General features: G+C 41.5%; 2 protein-coding genes across 5 annotated transcripts in view; one reads left to right on the forward strand and one right to left on the reverse strand.

Annotated features, from left to right (window-relative positions):
* Window positions 1-25,742, reverse strand: part of LOC132972727 (hatching enzyme 1.2-like) — a 217,304-nt gene that overhangs the window by 166,911 nt on the left and 24,651 nt on the right. The window lies entirely within an intron of this gene.
* ankdd1a (ankyrin repeat and death domain containing 1A) lies at window positions 1,150-24,758 on the forward strand. Of its 4 annotated transcripts, none has more exons than XR_009671775.1 (16): window positions 1,150-1,340; window positions 1,976-2,079; window positions 2,418-2,516; window positions 2,870-2,968; window positions 3,096-3,200; window positions 3,670-3,768; window positions 14,974-15,072; window positions 15,424-15,522; window positions 15,619-15,717; window positions 16,810-16,908; window positions 17,094-17,192; window positions 17,863-17,955; window positions 18,609-18,810; window positions 19,485-19,616; window positions 21,115-21,232; window positions 21,860-24,758. XR_009671775.1 is itself a non-coding variant. In XM_061034147.1 (16 exons), the coding sequence occupies exons 1-15, from the start codon at window positions 1,307-1,309 to the stop codon at window positions 21,174-21,176; spliced, it is 1,527 nt and encodes a 508-aa protein (XP_060890130.1). In that variant the 5' UTR covers window positions 1,151-1,306; the 3' UTR covers window positions 21,177-21,208; window positions 21,860-24,758. The 4 variants fall into 4 exon arrangements, 2 of the variants coding, with proteins under 2 accessions (XP_060890130.1, XP_060890261.1); XR_009670658.1 differs by having other exon boundaries at window positions 1,151-1,340; window positions 17,860-17,955; XM_061034147.1 differs by having other exon boundaries at window positions 1,151-1,340; window positions 17,860-17,955; window positions 21,115-21,208.

Raw genomic sequence — 25,742 nt, forward strand, 5'->3', positions numbered from 1 at the left:
TTTGTCATTTCAATTTTGTTCATAAGTCTTTTAACTTTATTTCTAAGGTGGTAGTTATCTGGGTTTGCATCTCTGGGTGAAAAGAACTTGATAGGTCAAAAAGCTCCAGCAACACTTGTAGTATGAAGATCAACTTTATTAACAAATTGGAACATTTTGACCTCGTCAAGCCTTTCACTCTTCATGCACCTTGTTAGTTGGTGAAGTTGTGCCAGAAAATCCCTCTCTGCTTCTTTGAAAAGAAACAGATTGAAAATGTGAAACCACTTTGATAATTGAGGCTTGTTAATTGTTTAAAAAAAAAAAAAAAGCTCTAAAATCAAATAGAAAGGGTATTAACAAAGGGTTAATTTGATGGTTTTATAGACCTATGTTTTATATAAAATTGTAAATATTAAAAACTGTTTGGAGCGCCAGATAGCTTAGCAGCAGCCATTGGTTTGTAATCAGACCTCGGCCCTTTGCTCGAGTCACTCTTCAGCTGTCAAGAAATGAGAAAAGACCAATGAAAAAGACCCAGCCCCCCCCCCCCCCCCCTAAAAAAAATTACAAAAAAAACAGAACTGTTTTTACTTGTCTAACTGGTGGTTGGTTTGGACACGTAAGGTAGCATCCCAAAAAAACTTGTTTGTTTTTTATATTTTTTTCAATTTAACTTAAAAAAAAGTTGAAATTTTTTAAATAAACAAAAAATCTTTAGAATCATAGTCTCTCTCTTGCGTGCAAAATATATATCTATTAAAAAAAAACATTAAATACAACCAATTCACACGGTTAAAATAGCAGATTTCAGGCAAATAGCACATTTTAACAGGTGATGGATCATGATGGCAATTGGAAACCAGTGAAAACATTAACACTGTTTAATTTACAGAAGAAAGTCCACATAGACTTGCACACACTTAAAGCCTTGTGTGCTAAAGATAGGATATTATTTTGTTCCCACAGCATCTTTAAAAAATTACCTTAGAGGCTTTGAATGTTGCACATTCTGTGATTAAGCAATTAATTTAAACTAATTACCTTAATAATAAACGATTTGATCACGAAAATAGCTTCCATTTCAAACCGGAAGCAGCACGGCTTTCAAAACCAGCTTGACTACAAAAGTAAATTAACTTTACTTTGAAGGTCAGAAACGGAAGTTATTTTTCATTTACCAAGGAAACTTAACCAAATATCCGATAGTCAATGAGCCTCTGTGTATTGTGCGTCCAGTCTTCTTATCCCGGCTGAAACATATAAAGCAGACGGTGTTACAATGACACAGGTGAAGAGTCAGAGGTTTCTTTAAAGCGGCGTAAAGATGGAGGACGACCTGGTGTCGGAGGATGATATCCGTGAGTATCGTTATTCCCAGCAGCTGTGTGTTCAGAGAGCTCACATCTGTCAGCAGCAGGATGTCCGTGTTGACCACAGAGGGCTGGAAATGTCCAGGCCGGATACTATTTTACTTTTCACAATGTGTCGTTTGCACATGTGGTAATATTTTATATATCTTGTATGTTTATTTTATTCAATTTCTATTTCCGCAACTAGGCTATAATTAAAAACTGTCCAATAAGGCTTATCATTTTCTAAAGTAAATTGCGCCTCCTTATTTATATGAAGGTTTCTTCGTGTTTGAGACCTGATGTGAAAAGTATTCATGTAGGAATTGTCTGAATTTGACTGAAAGCTCGTCATAGCCTATCAAGCGAAATCTGTTTCTTGTGTCTATATTGTATTATAATTGAACACATGATGCAGCATGCCCGAGTTTTAATTCTTGAGTTTATTATCAAAAGCACGTACAAATGCTCTTTAGTCATCTACCAGGACACACATCACATTAAGACCACTACAGCCAATGATGTAAAGGTGAAAGCCCCCAAAGTCTCAGACTTATAATACAGCAGGCATTCACCTGAGTTGCTACCTTTTGCTGGCATGCAGAAAAAAAAGGTGAACGTCTGTGTCCACCTCTCCCTGTCAGTGCTGGTGTCGGAGAAGGAGCTCCATGATGCTGCAAAGAGGAACGACACCGAAAAACTTCAGGAGCTGATCAGGAAGGGTGTGGACGTCAAGGCCAGGAATAAAGTATGCCTATTGTTTTGACCTTTTCTACAGCAAGTGTGTTCAAGTGTTTGTCAGTGTGTAGTGGTGCACTGGTTCAGACAGTGAGAGAGGATAATGAACTGAAGCTTTCTGAATTGTAAATGAACACTGTTCTGCTAACAAACACATGTTGTTATTCCCTGCAATCGTCTCTAAATCTGCAGCCCCTTGGAAGTTACAGATTTTGGCATTTAGACATCCTTTACTATGTGTTGCATTGGGGGGCGGCTGTGCCTCACAGTTTCAACCAGTCTTTGAGGTGGGGGCCCTTCCTGTATCATCCATTTTGGTCATACATCTCTCCTCCCGTCTCTGCACAGGTTGATCGGAAAGCTCTGCACTGGGCAGCAGGAGCAGGAAACGAACAGGCTCTACGACTCCTCCTGGACCATGACACTGAAGTGGACGAGAAAGACTCTGTACGTGCACGGTTTTGTTTCCTCCAAAGCCCCCCTGCAGTAAAAGATGGGTGACGCCACTCAGGCGTTTGTCGATAAATATTTACAGTCTATGGCCAACACTGTGGCACAAAGGTGTCCAATTTCTCTTTAAACATTCAGAAAACACTGAACATCAGTTATTATTAAGGTGCAGTCTCTCTTTATTATGAACAATACGGCAAAGATTTTAGAGAATGTCAACAGAATGCAAAATATGAAAACATTTTCAGCACACAGAAGCATGAAGAAAGATCAAGGCAGTCAAGGACACTTTACTTCATATGTAGCTTCAGAGCATCACTGTGGTCTAACTTTTGTATGTTTGTCTACAGTTTGGAATGAATGCTCTGCTCCTGGCCTCCTGGTTCGGTCATTTGAAGATCCTGCAGGTCCTGGTATCCTGTGGAGCAAAGCTCAACTGTGAAAACAAAGTAAGATCTGCTTCATATCATCATAAAAACAAACTGTCAGGACTGTCTGACTGACTGACTCAGAGTCTATGTGTGTTTGTGTGTGTGTGTGTGTGTGTGTGTGTGTGTGTGTGTGTGTGTGTGTTAGGACGGTCTCAGCATGCTGCACTGTGCTGCTCAGCGAGGCCACATCAGCGTACTGGAGTTCATCATGGAGGACCTGGAGGATGTCTGTCTTGACAGAGTGGACAAGGTGACTCCATTCAGCATTGTGTTAAATTTACTGCCTGATGTTCAACAAATTATACATTTTAGACTTTTTGCTGCATCCAGGAGTCTAATGTCGCAAATTTAGAGCTGGGGAATCACGCCACACCCGAGGTTAACCGCCTTCCAGTTGTGAGTTGGCATCAAGTCGGTCAAACAACAAGGACCGTCTCCAGGAGCACCTTTGTTTTGTTAGCTCATCCCAGGCAATAACAACACACTAAGTGATAGTCTGCACTGGAAAATAACATGGCAACATGTCCACAGATAGAACTTGCATGATACTATCGGTGTGATTGGGGGGCATTCCTGATAACGTATCAGACCGGCAACTCAGAATTTCGGGCTTCCGAGATCAAAATAATCAGCAATATATTAATACAAGGAGGTTATTTAAGCTTTTAATTGAAAACTGTTTTACCTCAACCTTAACCTGCCGATGTCTCTCTGAACAGTTAGGGAAGACAGCTCTTCACCTGGCTGCTGAACACGGACAGTCTGAAGTGGTGGAGTTTCTGATTGGAATGGGTTGCGCTCATGCTTTGAAGGACAAGGTAAAGACATGAGCCCCATGTACACACACACGTACACACAACTTAAATGCTTGCTTAAATGGTTGAATGTAAGAGAGCGTTGACACCTTTGTTTATATTTTTTTTACATTAAAGTCAGGGTTGGTAATTTTCTCAAGATGTACTTTTTAAGATAGATGGAAATTGTCTTTAGGTCCTGACAAAGGAACAAAGAAAATCCTTCATCTGTAGCAGTTGTAAGCCTGTAAATAATTTGACCAATGTCTGCCACGAGGTACCAATCTGATGAACCAGTCACGCCTCCCCGTTTCCCTGATCGTTCGCTACCCCATGAATGCACGAGCCCACACTCAAAGCATGAGGTCCGCTTCTGGACCAATGGCGCTTGTACATGTAAGTGAGGGCCGTGGCTTTGGATGAGCACAGAGGGGAGGGGGTGGGTGCAGACGGGGCACTGAGGGAATGCTACTTTTAAAATCCAGCTAGTTTTCGAAAAATTACCAACCCTGCATTTAATGTAAAATATGTACCACAAAACACATTTTATTACACTACTTGGCTACAACAAAAGAAACATTATTTAATTTATTTTCATAATATTGGTACATATTTTATTTCAGCCTTTTAGAATTGTAGATCAGTGTAGGGTTATGCTAAATGTAGGTTGGGTTGGCCATTTTGTTTAAGTTTAATTAACAGGCAATGATTTGAATGATGCTATGATGTCATGGTAATAGAATGTTTTGATAAAATAAAGACATCAAAGGAATTCCGGAACTCTGGTACATCAAAGCCATTTAGAATCTCAGTATGTAAGCAGTTACCAGTCTGAGACAACCACAGTTTACAGATTCATTCTGAGACTTCAACAGTTCACAGATTCATTCTGAGACTTCAACAGTTCACAGATTCATTGAGATACAGCATTGTCCGATAGACACTTCAACAAGACCACAAAGCGTTCTACATCCAAGACACTGTTTGAGCTAAGAAGAGTAATGGAGCACGACAGATCCCAGAGCAAGGCAGTCGATACGGGGGCTGAAGAGTTCAGTCACTCCATGCAAGGAGCCGAAACTTTCCACCAGAGGCCGCACCACTTCCCCAACCAGTATGGACCCCATCGCCCATTACATCAGAGACGCCCACCCCACTGGCAGGCGGTGGCAGACCTGAAGAATGAAATGCAAGAGTTGAAAATTCTTCTGAAAAAGGAGCAGGATCTGAACAAAGCAGGGTCCGACAGAGATATGCTCAGCAAGAACATCATTGAGGAGTTTGAGGAAAGGTTGGAGTTGGAGCACCATAAGAGACTTGAGTGTGAAAAGGAGATCAAGATGCTGAAAGAAGAAAGGAAGCACCTTGATCCATCCTGTGAAATACAACCGGACATGTATGGTTACTCCACCAAAACTAAGGAAGAGCTCATAGCACTTTTGCTGAACAGCGACATCATAACCACCAAGAATACTCTGGCATCGATGAACCAGCTGGAGGAAATGATGGATAGATGTCATGAGCTGTCCTCCAAATTCAGAGCACAGCAGGAGACTAATCAGAACCTGCAGAAGAAGGTGGAGGACCTCCAAAGGGAAGTTGATCTCCAAATATTGATATACAACCAATCCCAGAATCAGTTGGAGGAAGTCACTCATCAGCTTTTAGAGACAATCAAAGAGAACCAGGTGCTTGTTGAAAACCTGTCAGAAGAAGCTGAGAAGCTGATTGCAGAGAATGAGTCCCTGACGCAGGAGAAGGAAGAGGTCATCAGTGAACAACTTTTAAAAGTAGAGCAACTGGAGATTTCGAAGAGCCGCTGCCTTGAGCTGTCTGATGAACTCAGAGCACAGGAGAACACAAATCAGGCACTGCAGAAGAGGGTGGAGGACCTCCAAAGACGAGAGGAATTGAGGGCTGAGAGCCTCCAGCAAGAACTAGGGGAGGTCAGGCCTCAGCATGAGGAGGGCTTACAAAACCAGCTCCAAGACAAGACCAACATGTGTCCTGAGCTGTCTTCCAATCCGACAGCACATGAGGAGACTAATCAGAACCTGCAGAAGAAGGTGGAGGACCTCCAAAGACAAGAGGAATTGAGGGCTGAGAGCCTCCAGAAAGAACTAGAGGAGGTCAGGCCTCAGCATGAGGAGGGCTTACAAAACCAGCTCCAAGACAAGACCAACATGTGTCCTGAGCTGTCTTCCAATCCGACAGCACATGAGGAGACTAATCAGAACCTGCAGAAGAAGGTGGAGGACCTCCAAAGACAAGAGGAATTGAGGGCTGAGAGCCTCCAGAAAGAACTAGAGGAGGTCAGGCCTCAGCATGAGGAGGGCTTACAAAACCAGCTCCAAGACAAGACCAACATGTGTCCTGAGCTGTCTTCCAATCCGACAGCACATGAGGAGACTAATCAGAACCTGCAGAAGAAGGTGGAGGACCTCCAAAGACGAGAGGAATTGAGGGCTGAGAGCCTCCAGAAAGAACTAGAGGAGGTCAGGCCTCAGCATGAGGAGGGCTTACAAAACCAGCTCCAAGACAAGACCAACATGTGTCCTGAGCTGTCTTCCAATCCGACAGCACATGAGGAGACTAATCAGACGCTGCAGAAGAAGGTGGAGGACCTCCAAAGACGAGAGGAATTCCAATTGTTGAGGGCTGAGAGCCTCCAGAAAGAACTAGAGGAGGTCAGGCCTCAGCATGAGGAGGGCTTACAAAACCAGCTCCAAGACAAGACCAACATGTGTCCTGAGCTGTCTTCCGATCCGACAGCAGAGGAGGAGGCCGATCAGATGCTGCAGGAGGAAGCGGAGGTGTTTCAACAATTGTGCGAGTCAGAGGAGGAGATCTCTACATGGAGGAAGATCAAGAAGGCCTGCACTCCAAAACATCGCCGCCAATTCAAGCATCAGAAGAAGCAAATGCTGGACCATATGTGACCATCCCAGCTTCTCCAGCCACTCCCCACCCCCGACCTCCCCAAACACACAGGCTGTAACAGGCCAAGCAGTCACAGTGGGAACATATAAAGTCCTGACTGACAGAAGCCGGCTGGTTTCTGTGTGTCAGGACTCTACATGTTCACACTGTGTCTGCGTGGGTTTTTTCTCCGGGCGCTCCGGTTTATTCCCACACATAAACATTTGGACCTAATTAAAAGTTTTGACACAAATTTCAAGAAAAGATTTGATAGAATAAAAAAAGTCTTGATATAAACATTATATCTGTGTCGTTGAGGGCTCTTTTAAGTATTTTTCATACTGTTGTTTTCTGAGTTTGTTTTAATAGACAAAAGTCAAAGTATCCAATTTTGAACGAAGCAAAGTACACAATATGAACTATAAGTGTATTTTAAGTGGTTGATTATTTGACGATTATTTGACAATTTTTCTACACTTTGAGGATTTACTCACACGCGCGCACACACACACACACACACACACACACATAATGAATCAGGCAGCACACACAATTGCCTGTTGTGTATTAAGTAAACAAACTTCCGTTGGTTTCACGTATTAATCAACTAAAATGTTACACTTCCTTTGTCAGGTCGTCATGATGACAGACCACACCATGGCTAAAGCTAATGAGGGTGTAAATGCATTCATCATTCCTGGGATTTTAATCTGTCTGTACTCAAACACTCAGCATAAAGCAGGATGTGTCCAGACTTTAAATCCTGTGTTTGCAAACACAGCTGCCTCCAACAGCTGACTCAAAGTAAATATTTCCGCACTGTTGGTCAGCATCACATGTTCATCTCGATCAACGGTCACTAAAGGTGTGAAGTGTCGCTTCCACATACAATAAATTAAAACCATGTGTTGTATTCCAGCAGATCTAGAAGCGTTGTTCTTTTTCAGTAATATGTTTATTCTGATAATAAAAGAAGCATGCTTCCAAAGAAAATATGATCAAAACAAACAAACAAATGTGCAAATAAATTTACATATAAACAAGACTCAACTAGTGATTGAGACCATGTTCTTACATTACTTACTTAGTAATAAATGTTAACTGATGTGCTAAATCAACTGAGAAGTAGACTGACAGGCTGGTCCTGTGGCTGGCTACTGACAGGCTGGTCCTGTGACTGGCTACTGACAGGCTGGTCCTGTGGCTGGCTACTGACAGGCTGGTTCTGGTTGGTTCCAACACTCAAAGCATGAGCTGAGGTCCGCTTCTAGACCAATGGCGCTTGTACATGTAAGTGAGGGCCGTGCTATGTTAGTTTTCAAAAAATTACTAACCCTGCATTTAATGTAAAATATGTACCACAAAACACATTTTATTACACTACTTGGCTACAACAAAAGAAACATTATTTAATTTATTTTCATAATATTGGTACATATTTTATTTCAGCCTTTTAGAATTGTAGATCAGTGTAGGGTTATGCTAAATGTAGGTTGGGTTGGCCATTTTGTTTAAGTTTAATTAACAGGCAATGATTTGAATGATGCTATGATGTCATGGTAATAGAATGTTTTGATAAAATAAAGACATCAAAGGAATTCCGGAACTCTGGTACATCAAAGCCATTTAGAATCTCAGTATGTAAGCGGTTACCAGTCTGAGACAACCACAGTTTACAGATTCATTCTGAGACTTCAACAGTTAACAGATTCATTCTGAGACTTCAACAGTTCACAGATTCATTGAGATACAGCATTGTCCGATAGACACTTCAACAAGACCACAAAGCGTTCTACATCCAAGACACTGTTTGAGCTAAGAAGAGTAATGGAGCACGACAGATCCCAGAGCAGGGCAGTCGATACGGGGGCTGAAGAGTTCAGTCACTCCATGCAAGGAGCCGAAACTTTCCACCAGAGGCCGCACCACTGCCCCAACCAGTATGGACCCCATCGCCCATTACATCAGAGACGCCCACCCCACTGGCAGGCGGTGGCAGACCTGAAGAATGAAATGCAAGAGTTGAAAATTCTTCTGAAAAAAGAGCAGGATCTGAACAAAGCAGGGTCCGACAGAGATATGCTCAGCAAGAACATCATTGAGGAGTTGGAGGAAAGGTTGGAGTTGGAGCACCATAAGAGACTTGAGTGTGAAAAGGAGATCAAGATGCTGAAAGAAGAAAGGAAGCACCTTGATCCATCCTGTGAAATACAACCGGACATGTATGGTTACTCCACCAAAACTAAGGAAGAGCTCATAGCACTTTTGCTGAACAGCGACATCATAACCACCAAGAATACTCTGGCATCGATGAACCAGCTGGAGGAAATGATGGATAGATGTCATGAGCTGTCCTCCAAATTCAGAGCACAGCAGGAGACTAATCAGAACCTGCAGAAGAAGGTGGAGGACCTCCAAAGGGAAGTTGATCTCCAAATATTGATATACAACCAATCCCAGAATCAGTTGGAGGAAGTCACTCATCAGCTTTTAGAGACAATCAAAGAGAACCAGGTGCTTGTTGAAAACCTGTCAGAAGAAGCTGAGAAGCTGATTGCAGAGAATGAGTCCCTGACGCAGGAGAAGGAAGAGGTCATCAGTGAACAACTTTTAAAAGCAGAGCAGCTGGAGATTTCGAAGAGCCGCTGCCTTGAGCTGTCTGATGAACTCAGAGCACAGGAGAACACAAATCAGGCACTGCAGAAGATGGTGGAGGACCTCCAAAGACGAGAGGAATTGAGGGCTGAGAGCCTCCAGCAAGAACTAGGGGAGGTCAGGCCTCAGCATGAGGAGGGCTTACAAAACCAGCTCCAAGACAAGACCAACATGTGTCCTGAGCTGTCTTCCAATCCGACAGCACATGAGGAGACTAATCAGAACCTGCAGAAGAAGGTGGAGGACCTCCAAAGACGAGAGGAATTCCAATTGTTGAGGGCTGAGAGCCTCCAGAAAGAACTAGAGGAGGTCAGGCCTCAGCATGAGGAGGGCTTACAAAACCAGCTCTAAGACAAGACGAACATGCGTCCTGAGCTGTCTTCCGATACGACAGCAGAGGAGGAGGCCGATCAGACGCTGCAGGAGGAAGCGGAGGTGTTTCAACAATTGTGCGAGTCAGAGGAGGAGATCTCTACATGGAGGAAGATCAAGAAGGCCTGCACTCCAAAACATTGCCGCCAATTCAAGCATCAGAAGAAGCAAATGCTGGACCATATGTGACCATCCCAGCTTCTCCAGCCGCTCCCCCCCCCCCGACCTCCCCAACATACAGGCTGTAACAGGCCAAGCAGTCACAGTGGGAACATATAAAGTCCTGACTGACAGAAGCCGGCTGGTTTCTGTGTGTCAGGACTCTACATGTTCACACTGTGTCTGCGTGGGTTTTTTCTCCGGGCGCTCCGGTTTATTCCCACACATAAACATTTGGACCTAATTAAAAGATTTGACACAAATTTCAAGAAAAGATTTGATAAAATAAAAAAGTCTTGATGTAAACATTATATCTGTGTCGTTGAGGGCTCTTTTAAGTATTTTTCATACTGTTGTTTTCTGAGTTTGTTTTAACAGATAAAAGTCAAAGTATCCAATTTTGAACGAAGCAAAGTACACAATATGAACTATAAGTGTATTTTAAGTGGTTGATTATTTGACAATTTTTCTACACTTTGAGGATTTACTCACACACGTGCACACACACACACACACACACACACACACACACACACACACATAATGAATCAGCAGCACACACAATTGCCTGTTGTGTATTAAGTAAACAAACTTCTGTTGGTTTCACGTATTAATCAACTGAAATGTTACACTTCCTTTGTCAGGTCGTCATGATGACAGACCACACCATGGCCAAAGCTAATGAGGGTGTAAATGCATTCATCATTCCTGGGATTTGAATCTGTCTGTACTCAAACACTCAGCATAAAGCAGGATGTGTCCCGACTTTAAATCCTGTGTTTGCAAACACAGCTGCCTCCAACAGCTGACTCAAAGTAAATATTTCCGCACTGTTGGTCAGCATCACATGTTCATCTCGATCAACGGTCACTAAAGGTGTGAAGTGTCGCTTCCACATACAATAAATTAAAACCATGTGTTGTATTCCAGCAGATCTAGAAGCGTTGTTCTTTTTCAGTAATATGTTTATTCTGATAATAAAAGAAGCATGCTTCCAAAGTAAATATGATCAAAACATACAAACAAACGTGCAAATAAATTTACATATAAACAAGACTCAACTAGTGATTGAGACCATGTACTTACATTACTTACTTAGTAATAAATGTTAACTGATGTGCTAAATCAACTGAGAAGTAGACTGACAGGCTGGTCCTGTGGCTGGCTGCTGACAGGCTGGTCCTGTGGCTGGCTGCTGACAGGCTGGTCCTGTGACTGGCTACTGACAGGCTGGTTCTGGTTGGTTCCCACACTCAAAGCATGAGCTGAGGTCCGCTTCTAGACCAATGGCGCTTGTACATGTAAGTGAGGGCCGGGCTATGCTAGTTTTCAAAAAATTACTAACCCTGCATTTAATGTAAAATATGTACCACAAAACACATTTTATTACACTACTTGGCTACAACAAAAGAAACATTATTTAATTTATTTTCATAATATTGGTCATATTTTATTTCAGCCTTTTAGAATTGTAGATCAGTGTAGGGTTATGCTAAATGTAGGTTGGGTTGGCCATTTTGTTTAAGTTTAATTAACAGGCAATGATTTGAATGATGCTATGATGTCATGGTAATAGAATGTTTGGAAAAAATAAAGACATCAAAGGAATTCCGGAACTCTGGTACATCAAAGCCATTTAGAATCTCAGTATGTAAGCAGTTACCAGTCTGAGACAACCACAGTTTACAGATTCATTCTGAGACTTCAACAGTTAACAGATTCATTCTGAGACTTCAACAGTTCACAGATTCATTGAGATACAGCATTGTCCGATAGACACTTCAACAAGACCACAAAGCGTTCTACATCCAAGACACTGTTTGAGCTAAGAAGAGTAATGGAGCACGACAGATCCCAGAGCAAGGCAGTCGATACGGGGGCTGAAGAGTTCAGTCACTCCATGCAAGGAGCCGAAACTTTCCACCAGAGGCCGCACCACTGCCCCAACCAGTATGGACCCCATCGCCCATTACATCAGAGACGCCCACCCCACTGGCAGGTGGTGGCAGACCTGAAGAATGAAATGCAAGAGTTGAAAATTCTTCTGAAAAAGGAGCAGGATCTGAACAAAGCAGGGTCCGACAGAGATATGCTCAGCAAGAACATCATTGAGGAGTTGGAGGAAAGGTTGGAGTTGGAGCACCATAAGAGACTTGAGTGTGAAAAGGAGATCAAGATGCTGAAAGAAGAAAGGAAGCACCTTGATCCATCCTGTGAAATACAACCGGACATGTATGGTTACTCCACCAAAACTAAGGAAGAGCTCATAGCACTTTTGCTGAACAGCGACATCATAACCACCAAGAATACTCTGGCATCGATGAACCAGCTGGAGGAAATGATGGATAGATGTCATGAGCTGTCCTCCAAATTCAGAGCACAGCAGGAGACTAATCAGAACCTGCAGAACAAGGTGGAGGACCTCCAAAGGGAAGTTGATCTCCAAATATTGATATACAACCAATCCCAGAATCAGTTGGAGGAAGTCACTCATCAGCTTTTAGAGACAATCAAAGAGAACCAGGTGCTTGTTGAAAACCTGACAGAAGAAGCTGAGAAGCTGATTGCAGAGAATGAGTCCCTGACGCAGGAGAAGGAAGAGGTCGTCAGTGAACAACTTTTAAAAGCAGAGCAGCTGGAGATTTCGAAGAGCCGCTGCCTTGAGCTGTCTGATGAACTCAGAGCACAGGAGAACACAAATCAGGCACTGCAGAAGATGGTGGAGGACCTCCAAAGACGAGAGGAATTGAGGGCTGAGAGCCTCCAGCAAGAACTAGAGGAGGTCAGGCCTCAGCATGAGGAAGGCTTACAATACCAGCTCCAAGACAAGACCAACATGTGTCCTGAGCTGTCTTCCAATCCGACAGCACATGAGGAGACTAATCAGAACCTGCAGAAGAAGGTGGAGGACCTCCAAAGACGAGAGGAATTGAGGGCTGAGAGCCTCCAGCAAGAACTAGAGGAGGTCAGGCCTCAGCATGAGGAGGGCTTACAAAACCAGCTCCAAGACAAGACCAACATGTGTCCTGAGCTGTCTTCCGATACGACAGCAGAGGAGAAGACCGATCAGACGCTGCAGGAGGAAGCGGAGGTGTTTCAACAATTGTGCGAGTCAGAGGAGGAGATCTCTACATGGAGGAAGATCAAGAAGGCCTGCACTCCAAAACATTGCCGCCAATTCAAGCATCAGAAGAAGCAAATGCTGGACCATATGTGACCATCCCAGCTTCTCCTGCCGCTCCCCACCCCCGACCTCCCCAACACACAGGCTGTAACAGGCCAAGCAGTCACAGTGGGAACATATAAAGTCCTGACTGACAGAAGCCGGCTGGTTTCTGTGTGTCAGGACTCTACATGTTCACACTGTGTCTGCGTGGGTTTTTTCTCCGGGCGCTCCGGTTTATTCCCACACATAAACATTTGGACCTAATTAAAAGATTTGACACAAATTTCAAGAAAAGATTTGATAAAATAAAAAAAGTCTTGATATAAACATTATATCTGTGTCGTTGAGGGCTCTTTTAAGTATTTTTCATACTGTTGTTTTCTGAGTTTGTTTTAATAGACAAAAGTCAAAGTATCCAATTTTGAACGAAGCAAAGTACACAATATGAACTATAAGTGTATTTTAAGTGGTTGATTATTTGACAATTTTTCTACACTTTGAGGATTTACTCACACGCACGCACACACACACACACACACACACACACACACACACACACACACACACATAATGAATCAGCAGCGCACACAATTGCCTGTTGTGTATTAAGTAAACAAATTTCCGTTGGTTTCACGTATTAATCAACTGAAATGTTACACTTCCTTTGTCAGGTCGTCATGATGACAGACCACACCATGGTTAAAGCTAATGAGGGTGTAAATGCATTCATCATTCCTGGGATTTGAATCTGTCTGTACTCAAACACTCAGCATAAAGCAGGATGTGTCCCGACTTTAAATCCTGTGTTTGCAAACACAGCTGCCTCCAACAGCTGACTCAAAGTAAATATTTCCGCACTGTTGGTCATCATCACATGTTCATCTCTATCAACGGTCATTGGAAGCATGCTTCCAAAGAAAATGTGATCAAAACAAACAAACAAATGTGCAAATAAATTTACATATAAACAAGACTCAACTAGTGATTGAGACCATGTACTTACAGAGTAATAAATGTTAACTGACTAAATCTACTGAGAAGTAGACTGACAGGCTGGTTTTGTGCACTGGGAGATGATCACTCATTCTCTTCTTCAGACTCATTTTCAGACTTTTCCTCATCATCACCTTCATCTCAACACACACACACACACACACACACACACACACACACACACACACACAGACACACATACAAACTGTTAATTTCAGTATTTCTCTTTTTGCAAACATCGAAAACGGGTCTGATAGACATGAACACCATACAAGCTTACATATACTGTAGCTGAACAGTAACCTGCAGAGATACATTGTACAAGTGGTGGTGCCTGATCATGAATTAATTTAATCATAAGACACATGTCTGCAAAACAAAGACAAGGGCTGTTTTCGAAACCACATACTATACTACTAGTACATACTGATTTGGCCAAAATGCAGTATGCAGTATGCGAACAACTGCGAGATCTGCAGTATGCCAAAAATACCAGGATGTCATACTGATTCGGGAAAAATGTACAGTATGCATCGGACCAGTCTACCTCGCGTACTGTTTCCCACAATGCAAAGCGCCAGGTCAGAGATCAAAATGCCGGAGCGCAGCTGTTTGAACTCGTCGGTGGCGGTGACTGATTATCTTGCCACATTATGAACCAATAACAAATATGACATGTTCATATATTTATATGTCTTACCACCTCGTATTTTCCTACTTCGTAGACTGTACAGTGTATGTGTCACAGCTGGACAAGCAGCTGCACACATACAGTATATACTGCATACTGATTTAGATAGTAGTATGTAGTACGCGGTTTCGAAAACAGCCATTGTGTCTGGTTCAGATAAAATAACAATGAGGTGCCAACATCCCCTCGTGCTTGTTCTGGTTGGTACACTGTATGCAGAGGAAGTTGTGTCAGAGTGGGTTTCTGGTTTTGATGTGTTATGTCTGGACTTCAGGAAGAGAACACAGCCGTGCATCTAGCAGCCAAGTTTGGGCACACAGACGTCCTGCAGAAGATCATCGAGACGGGAGTGAACGTGGATGAGAGAAACATAGTGAGTGGAATGTTCTAGCTTTGCACTTTAGGGACTTTTTTCCCCCTGTGGCAATCTGTTGGATTTGTTTGCATGTGACTTTGACGCAGATCAATGTAGTAGCATGGTGACTTTAAACAGCAGTGAACAGTTGTTTTTTGAATGTGAGTGAAAAGTATTTTCCATGTCATTATGGTTGATAACTGACCTTCTGATCTGTCTGCTGGTTGTTAAAAACAACTTTAATGTGATTTTTCTTTTATCTTTGTTAAATTCTTATGAGCAGTTGTCTGATTCCTTCTTCACCATAAACTGATGCCATATTTACTTTCAGTGTGAAGCTCCTGACAGCTGTATCTTTGGTGTTTTCAGGATGGTCTCACAGCTTTGCATCATGCATCTGATGGAGGTCACTGGGAATGTATCAAACTGCTGCTGGAGTCCGACTGTGATTTCAACACACAGACTAACGTAAGCTTTCCGTATTTTAAGTCAGACACTGTTTGCATAAACACAGGGAATCTTTTTTTTTTAACAAAGTGAATCCTTGTTCTGTTCTGTCTGCAGAAGAACATGACTGCTCTCCATTACGTGGCCCAGCATGGCTTCGACAGAGAAGCCCACTTGCTGCTGGAGGCAGGGATCAACATAGATGCTGTAAACAATGTAAGTGGGAAAATAACAATGGGCCTCATTCAACAAAATCTTCTTCAGATTTAATAAAGGATTTATCTTAAATTGTTTTTAAGAAGATTTCTAAGAAGACTCTCTGTCAGATTCACCAGCGTGTTCTTATCTCCTTGTGTTCTTATGTTGAAAGCGTATGCATGTTGTTCCCAATTAGTCTAGGTAACCGCCCACTAATGCCCATAAAAGGGAATAAGTGCAGACACACTGAAACACATGCCGGTAGCAGAAAATCAGGTTGTGGAGATGTCTAACGGAGTGATGTAGATGTCACCTAACAGAGAAAGGACTTTAGCAAGTGTGACATGGAGGTACTTCTGCAGGAAGTCAGCAGCAAACAAGAGGTTTTAGTCAGCGATGTGTGTAATGGTTTCAAAGGAACACAATGAAAGACGCAGATGTAATAAACAGAATGTACATTAAACAAAGTTGTTCTTAAGAACGGTTGGAGAATGAGTCCAAATGAGAGGGTGGATATCAGACTCTTTACTGATTGATTATGGCAGAAGAAAACAAAAGAATCCCTCCTCTCATTAAAAAACAAAAAACAACTGTGGTCTGGAATTTGGTTCACTTGTTCATCATGTGTTTAAGTCATATGAATACAACACATTTTACAAATGAATTAATTCCTGATTGGTCAGCAACAAGAAACGCATTTAGTAGTGAACACATAGAGGGATGTCAGGCAAACCACATATTTAATAAACCCTCTAAAATGTGCATTTTACCAAGCTGACTTTACCTATATACATGATACATTATAATAACTTTGGAAAAAAGTAACTTACAGGCATAACTTTAGGAGTTATTATTATTTTAATGATTGCTGCAGTTAAAGCACTTTTATGACCTGGAACCTCCAGCAGATTACAGCAGATAACACGATTAGTAACAGCGTCTTCAAATACGTTTACAGAGTTAAGAGGACATCGTTTTGAAAATGTGTAACGTAAGATTTATTCATCGCATGTCCTTCAAAAACTTTGTACAGATGTTTTTTTTCTTATTATCAGGATCATCCACAAATCATATCAAACTGTGTTTATTGTTTCTTTGTGTTTGAAACAGCAACTCAACACAGCGCTGCACCTCGCTGTGCTCGGCAATCACACCGAGGTCGTGCGTCAGCTGATAGAAGCCGACTGTGACCTGGACATCACTGACAGTGTGAGTACAAGCCACTGCAGCTCCACGCACTATAGTGCACGTCTCAGCAGAACTTCTCTGTAAAAGGACCACAGGCTGCAATAAGTACACGGTGCACTGACACGCCGATGGCTCTACAGTTAAAAACAGTTATAAACTGACAGCTGAAATGTTAATCCAACACATTTCTATCATTTGTGTCACAGAGACAACAGAGCGCTCTGCACATAGCAGCAGAACACGGCTGGCAGGACCTGGCTGAGATGATCCTCATCTCTGGTGTTAACCTCACTCTGACAGACAAGGTGCCACACCACACACCACTTCTTATTGCACATTTGATTATTACATTATTTATCTATTTTCTCATTCTTTTGGCAAAACGATTAGTTCTATTTTAATTTATTTGACCTTTACTGTGGTTTAAAAACTACACATATAAATAGGTTAATTAAAATCAGTGTCACATAGTGAAACTATTCTATTTCTCCCCTCCGCCCTTCCACAGCCTGAGTCACCCGCCAACTGATAGTAAACATTATTTTACACTAATGTTTTATAAGAAGCTGGTAGGAAAGTACATGTTTCAATAGATGTATTAGAAAAAGGGGGTATAGTTTTATACACATCACATAGTTGCAGGGCAGTGTATTAGGGCAGTATTAACCCCTAAAAATCAACCTCATCATGGCTGAAGCAGAGTGTCGACAAAACCCTCCAATATCACTTGAACTACCTTTAAGAGTGTTTTTGTGACTCAATATATGTTTAATTTTATACTGATATTCAGTAAATGTGATAATAGCCTGACATATTCAGGACAAGGATCCTGCAGTTTATGTTATGTTTGGAATATTGGATGCCTGTTTTCTAGTTCTTACTTGTATGTTTATTTATCTGATGATGTGACCGCTGTATTGTGTAGCTGTGTGTCCTGTTTGCTGTGTTATACTGACTGTATGATACACACAGCAGGGGAAAACGTGTCTGGAGGTGGCAGCAAGAGGAAACCACGTCATCCTGGTCGACATGATCATCAAAGCTGATCGTTTTTATAAATGGGAGAAGGTGAGTTCATTCACTTTGCACCTGGCTCTGCAGTGGAATAACTTTATTAAGTACAGTTTTTCACTAATGCATTAACTCAGTCCCTGAAACACTAGGGCCCTGTTGGTCTAAACTCCAGACAAAAACAAACATAATATACAAAATACAAAACATATTAACTTACAATGAGGAAACAAAATATCTGTATTTTCAATATTGAACTTAATACATCTCTGTGTTCTCTTTCTCCACTTCCTCATCCTCCTCTTACTCGAACACCTACTCCCCTTTTTAAAAGTTGTCTCCCATTGTCTTGCACACAGAACAAACCTGACTCCTGTGTTCGAGCTCTGATTTCTGTGTGATCTGATTGGTTACATTTGTTTTCAAATTCGCATTCTCAGTTCAGGTGATCGCTAATTGAGTGTGGGGTTTCAGTGTCAGTGCCACAATTTTGTTTTTGCTGTCATCTGTCCTGCTGCTGGGTTCCTCTGTTACTTTTTTTAACTTTTAATCTTATGCTATAAGATTCGTGTTGTGCCAAAATCACTCCAAACATGTCCATTTGTTTGTGGGCTTTAAGGAGGGTTGTTGATGTAATCCACAGTACTTCAGTTAGTTTATAGATCTGTTTGTACTCTTTGCATGAAAACAGCTTCTCCTGTCGTCCTCAGGATCAATTGGGCAGTGGGCAGGACTCCTGGGTGGGGAGAAATCTGAGCTTTAAGCAGGACCACCAGCCGGAGACACAGCACATCCGCTCGGTCCTGTGGAGCCTGGCCACCAAGCACCTGTGCCGGGGGGAGTGGAAGATTCTAGCACAACACTGGGAGTTCAGCGATGCTCATATACGAGCTATAGAACAACAATGGACGGGTGAGCTGGACTGATCTTTATTTCAATGATTGATAGTATCGAAGAGTACCTAAGCTATAAAAACAAAACACCGTGAGTTGTTTTTAAACCACAGCATCTGGTCTTAGTTCACACACAGCTCTTGACCTCCTCGGCTCCATGAATTTATTATTTGTGTTCGTTCTCTCATCTGTAAATAAAGTGGAACGTATGCATTCGCTTACATTTCACTTAAAGGTCACATAATATGCAAAATACATTTCACCATGTTTTTCTAACTCTCACATGTTCCCCTAGTCTGTCTACAAACCCCCCAATCATGAGAAAGGTCCATCCTCTCCGTCTATTGCCTGATCCACTTTTCAGAAAATGTGTGCTCAAACAATAGGACATGGAGCGAGAAAGCCAGAGCCACCAAAGCCCTTCCAGAGGGGGGCGTGGTCAGGCTCAGCTCATTTGCATATTTAAAGCTACAGACACAGAAACAGCCTGTTCTGAACAGGGCTGAAATAGAGGGGTTTATAGACATAATCAAATACAGGATCAGAGTGGATTTAGAACATGAAACTTCACACACATGTTTCAGGGAGCTCTGAGACTTATTTAAACTTATTGAAGAGGAGAAGAATATGTCACCTTTAATTTCACTATAGATAGACAACAATGTGTTTTTTAAGTCTGAGTTGAACCTCCAGGTATGAAAAGCTACAAAGAGCACGGTCACAGGATGCTGTTGATCTGGCTTCATGGAGTCGTGACGGCGGGAAAGAACCCAATCAAAGGCCTCTACGAGGGGCTGGTGGAAATCTCACGGACAGACTTGGCAGGTGAGAACATCAAACTACACTGTGGGTTTGATACGTTATTGTGTAGCAGAGCTATACAGAGCTCCTGCAATGTGACGCAGGGAGGAAAACGTTCACGTTCTCTTTGGATCTTTATTTTCCTTTGCCTAGATTCGGATTATGAATTCCCTCTGATCCATAGAGGAAGACTGGGCTGTATGAAGATACAGTAGTATATTTAGTATGTATTAGAGTGCAGGTTTGTACCGTTACAGCCAGTTATCCTCTGATTGGTACAGACTCTAACTGGGACTATGACTACATTATGAAATAATGCTGGTATGTGAGAATGTAGAGGTGGGAAATGTGCCAAATTAACAAAATCTGCAGTTCCTTTATATTTTTGAGAAAAGCCTTGGGCCTGTTGTGATCTTTAAAGAGTTTTAAGTGGACCCAAAAGCAAGACCGGAAGACAGGGTGGTGGGTAAAAGGGGTATTTATTGAAGTGAGGCTGGGTGGTGAGGCGCTGGAGCTCGTTGGTTAGAGGCACTGGGAATAAAAGAAGACAAGGGTAATTAGTCACAGGTAATTCCAAATCACTGAAGGTTTTTACTGAATCTTGAAAAGACGATCTACCACGGTGTAGGTGGAAATAATCTGGCATCTTGGGAGACGTAAAAAAGGGTCTAAATGCTGCAGGCGGTGATTACAGATGATGATCAGGTGAGTGATGGCAGGGAGCTCCAGCAGCCAATAAGCCACGCCCAGCCTCTGAAAGAAAAAACACAAGCACCAACCAAAAGCAGACCAGGAAGAAATACACAAAAAATGTCCAATCACCACAGGACTACTTCTGAGATTGTTTTTACATTTTGATTTATTCTTCATATTTGTCTTTTGTATGTAAACAGAGACATGCACAAATATGTACACGCACACAGACACACACACAGACAGACATAGGTAGAGGTGAATGGGTTACTTTTTTTTAAAACTTGTTTTTATATATAAACATATTAATATACTGGATTTTTTTTAGCTGTGTGCTTTACAGAACAATCTACAGTTTGAATGCAGACATGTTTTATTCCTATTAAGCAGCCACCTGGTTTGCGTATATTGTATATTCCAATAATACCAGACTATCATTGTCATCTCTTTCTGCAGGCTGGTGAGAAATCATTCCAGTAGAAAAAAGTAAAGTTATGATGCAGATATCTATATTTATAGATATTATCCATATTTCAAGGTATTTCTTGTGCACTGCACAAAAGTGCCTGAAGTGATTGCTGTATTATTGAAACACCACGTCAGTGAGCGACAGAGGAATGCTTAACTTGATGAAATATCTTACTGCTCTATTTGTTGACCAGTTTCACGTATTTCCTTCATGAATGTGTTTTAAACATTTGATTCAGAGCTACTCCGTCATCATGTGCTCGTCCATTTCCTAAATGATACCGTCTGCTGGCTGGTGGTTGTGGTGTACTACGGTCTGCAGTGTGTGTGTGATGTCTCTGTGATGTTTTTAATCTTCCAGAGAACATCAGGCAGAAAGCGAATGCAGAGACCAGCTCGACCAAAATGTGCACTGCCATGTGATCAACACTGTGAGTGACTGTGAAGGCAACACTGTGAGTGACTGTGAAGGCAACACTGTGAGTGACTGTGAAGGCAACACGACAAGTCAAACTTTTTAAATGTAAATTCAGAGCCATTGAAACTCAGTCCATTGCATTAACTGTTTACACATTTACACTTTATTGGATTTATCTCAGGCGTACTGTAGGGAAAACATTTATTTAAAAACTGCTGTAGATTAAAATATCTATACATTATTTAAAAATAGAAAAATGCATCTGAGTGATACCTCAGATTGTCAGCCTGCAGCTGAACGAAGCATTTTTTGGTAGCTGTGATTGCGGTTTGTTACGGAAGCCCTAAGAGGACATGCACCCATACATTTGAATTCTTCATAGATAATTTCTGTCGTTTTCTCAAGATCTCGTTATCACGGGAAGACCAGCGTTGTATTCTCAACATACTGACTTACAAAAGTCGAGATCTCAAGAACACAACCGGACATTACTTATCACGGGAATACAGAGTTCCAGGCTCATTATCATGAAATATACAGTTGACAGCAAGTTATGTATTCATATTAAGAGACCACCATGACCATCAAAGTCTAAAAATGAGAGGAGTGCTCTGCTGTCCAAAACAACCGTTAACTTTTCACATGTTTTGTTCATTCAAACTTTTGTCTTGTGGGAAAATGTGTGTAGGGTGCAGAGCGTCGTCATCCTCCACCACTTTGAATGGAAGCTGTTAACGACCGTCTCCATGAAGGCCTCAATCATCTCCTGCTTTCTGAACACTGGGACACAGTATAAATGTATGTTAATTGTGTTTATCATAAAAATGATCACACTCACTGATGCTGGTGGAACCTGTATATAAATTTAACATATACACTATGAGTGAAATGAAGGAAATCGATAAATGAAGCAATAATCTCTTTTTATATATTAGATGTACTTGATGTATATGTACTCTTTTAAAAATGTCTGGTTTCACTTCATAACCAAGTTTGTATCCCACTTGATTCACATTTTTATGATGATTATTATGTCTTTTTAAAATTGATTTAAATATGGAACTTTCTACTCTTTTTTACACTGTTCTCAGTCTGTTTTAGTCATCCAGAGTTGTGGACAAATCGTGATGTTTTTCCTGATAGTAGCTTTAAATGTGATCCCTCTGTGGGCGGCAGTAGCTCAGTCTGTAGAGGCTTGGGTTGGGAACCGGAGGGTCGCCGGTTTAAGTCCCCGTGCAGACCAAATCTGGAAAATGGTCTGGTAGCTGGACAGGTTCCACTTCACTTCCTGAACACTGCTTAGATGCCCTTGAGCCAGGCCATGCACCCCCCCCCCCCCTCCCCCACCAGGCCAGGAGTGCTGGCTGTGGGCAACCCCCTCACTCGGACATGTCTCCATTAGTGCACGTCCAACAGAGTGTAAAATTGAATTTCCCCTTGCAGGATTAATATATAGGATATCATCTTCATCTTCTTCTGCTCAGAAGGCAGAGGATCACTCAGCTGCAGCTCACACTCTGTAGACAGCTCAGACTGAATCATTTCACCACAGAAACACACACAGAAACTTACACTTACACTTACCAGCGTCTTCATTATTCTTCACGATGTCATATGCTTTGACGTCAGGGTCTAAACTGTTGTTGACGATGTTGTCTTCCCTGTCTTTGAAGGCAGCCGCACTTCAAGCTCTGCACTCTGTCTTTGTGGCCTTAAAGAAATCGGTGTTTTGTTTCCATCGCGTCAGATCTTCATTCAGTCTGGCCATCATTGTTTGAATAGAGAGAGCTAAATGATAAACGTGAGTAATATGAGCAGATCGACCTCAGTTGATCTAAGTGGAAGGAATGAAACATCTCAGTTTCACGTTATGGCTCAACGTTAACCTTCTGTCTGTATTACAGTTTTATATGCATCCTATAGACTGAAGATGTGATGCAGTAGAGTGGCAATAACTAAAATGCACTTTGAGCCTTTTTCGATCAGTTGTTCGACACTTGATACAAGTAACCACTGAAGGATGGAGATGAATTCTTGAAGTCTCAAAATGAGAAACAGAAAAGCACAAAACCTTCTGCCACAGGATGATGTATTTTTTTTTTATCAGATGTGCCTCTACTTGCTTTTTCTTCTTGAGTAGTTTACGGGATTATTTCACTGATTTTTGTGTTCTTGTTTTATGTTTTATGTTTTATGTTTTCACATTTCTAATTAAAGGTTTTTATTTTGGGATACTCCTTCTGTTGCCTGGTGTAAATAATGTTAATGGTGTAAATTGTAACATCTATTTTTGCATGAAGTAAAACAACTATATACATTCTGTTATGGATAGAATCCTAAGGGAACTAGGTCACAGGTTTCCTTGCTCGTCAGAAGTTATTGACCTGACGGCTGATGGCGATCAGCTCGACTGGGAGGAGAGAGAGAGGGGTTGGAATGCGTCTTTGCTCAGTTGGTTGTGTGAATCCAGAAAGTCAACACCATCAGTTGGCTTTCTGTGTTTTTATTGTTGAATGAAGATCTAAGTTATGGGTGTGTGTTGAAAATATATTTTTTATTTCAGCCATTTTGTGACTCCTCCCATTACCCCTCTGTTCTCTGACTCCGGCTTATCTTTTGTTTTGGGCTCCAATTTATGTTAGTCTATCATTTTGATGGAATTAGTGGGTGGTATGAAGGACTATGCTCTTCTTCCAATTTAATGAAACCCAAGGCACACTAAAGACCCGTTTCCACCAAGCGGTCCGGTCCGGTTCGGTACCCATTTACTGTCGTTTCCACCGTCGAAAAATTGGGAATGGTACCAAAATCAGGGATCTGTACCGTCCTACTTTTTTGGTACTCTTCTGTTGGGGTGCCAAGGGTACAGATCCGACCCTGAAGGGTTTACTGTGTTCCGTTCTTCTTCCTGAACGTTTAACTTAATTAATAGCGGGCTACACTGTGTTGAGCTTCTATAATGTCACACTATTACAGACGCTGCTATCTCCATCTGGCTTACACTCCGCTTACTAAATAAGGGTACGTTTGGCTGTGGAAACGCAAGATCAGGGTTTACAGTACCAAACTGAACCAAACTGTACTGAACCAAACCGGACCGCTTGGTGGAGTGAAAAGGTGCAGTGTTCGGTTAGTTCCCCAACCTGCGACCTCTGTCGTTCAGATTTTGTTTACTGGGGGGAAACGTAACAATTCACAAAAAATGACATTTTTAAAAATATGTTTTGTCAAATGTAATGATCTTCTAGTACTGTACTGTGATGTAGTATTACTGCTGGTCGTGAACACTACTGCAACATGTGTGATGATCGTTACAGGCCTACAAAAACAAATGATTAAGAGCTGGTTTGGGCATGTTTAGTGTTTTGTTGTCATACAGCCAATAAAGATCGATGAGCAGGGTGTAAATAAAAACTATGTTTGCATGAAAAAAAATCATTTTTGCATTTGCATTTTAAGGAACTTTATGAATTAAATTATTATTATTATTATTTATTTTTTAAATCAATGCTTCAATCAAAATTGTTCTTCAAACTTTTCTGCAGCTCATGTTTAAAAGATCAATAAAAACTCCACTTTGACTACAAGGTGCTCAACTTGATTTTTTCCCCTCTGCACTTCTGGACCATGGATCATATTTACAGGACTGTGAACATGTGGAGTGTTGATATCATCTTCAACAAACAGAAATTCAACAGTTACTCGTCACTCATCACTTCCCACCCTCTCTTTATTTGGCTGTGTACCTGGTTACTCTCACATTTACATCCATCGTACACATGGACTCCCTCTATTGCTGAGAGGTCACCCAGTATTGTGTTCCAAAAACAATAATAAAGCATTATATAAGCACTAAAGCACCATGTTATTACAAAAACAAGGTCTTTAAATATGATTCATAAAAGTGCTCCTTGACATGGCCCCTCACAAGCTGGACATTTTAAAGTTGATATTCAACTCAAGCTGGGGAAATTATGAAACTGAAAAAGGGAAAACAAAAAGTTGGACCCTTCTTTGTACATCCTTGAGTCTCTTTTAGTTACCAGTGTACTACTTTGATTTGCTGGTCAGTGCGTAAGGAGGACACAAGAAAATTATCTTATTGGAACAGGCTGTTATATTGTTCACATGAGGAATCTGCAGCAGTCTCTCTTGCATTGTGTAACAAAAGCTTTTGGCTCTAAGAAGGCGTTTTTCTGCAAACAGAAGGATGTTATGTTTCTCACTGCCGCCTTTGTATGTGTAAGAAATCGCTGAAACCCAAAAATAAATACCTGTAATTAAGTTGTGGATTCAAGAAAGATTAAGGAAGGAGCTATGATTTATCTATAAAGCAAAATGTAGTGAGCCAAAAAATACTATGAAATTAATACCATTAAACAAGTGTTTGACATTAAATTTGGTGGTTTTCTTAAACATACTTCATGGATAAACAACACTTTTACTAAGAGAAGAAAACACCTTTGATCATGTCAGGTCTGCAGGGGCTCCAGCAGAGGGCGCGCATGCTATAAAATAAATACCAGCCCCAGTGTAAAGCTAGTAAGATTATTTAAAAAAAAAAAAAAATG

This window comes from Labrus mixtus, chromosome 1 (assembly GCF_963584025.1).
Source record: "Labrus mixtus chromosome 1, fLabMix1.1, whole genome shotgun sequence".
In the NCBI taxonomy this organism is placed as follows: domain Eukaryota; kingdom Metazoa; phylum Chordata; class Actinopteri; order Labriformes; family Labridae; genus Labrus; species Labrus mixtus.

Excerpts from the sequence above, each read along its gene's own strand:
- ankdd1a (XM_061034147.1), top strand. The coding sequence starts at position 1,307 with ATGGAGGACGACCTGGTGTCGGAGGATGATATCC. Across the intron at positions 17,193-17,859 it reads ACCTCACTCTGACAGACAAG|CAGGGGAAAACGTGTCTGGA; the intron begins GTGCCACACCAC and ends TGATACACACAG. Across the intron at positions 17,956-18,608 it reads GTTTTTATAAATGGGAGAAG|GATCAATTGGGCAGTGGGCA; the intron begins GTGAGTTCATTC and ends TGTCGTCCTCAG.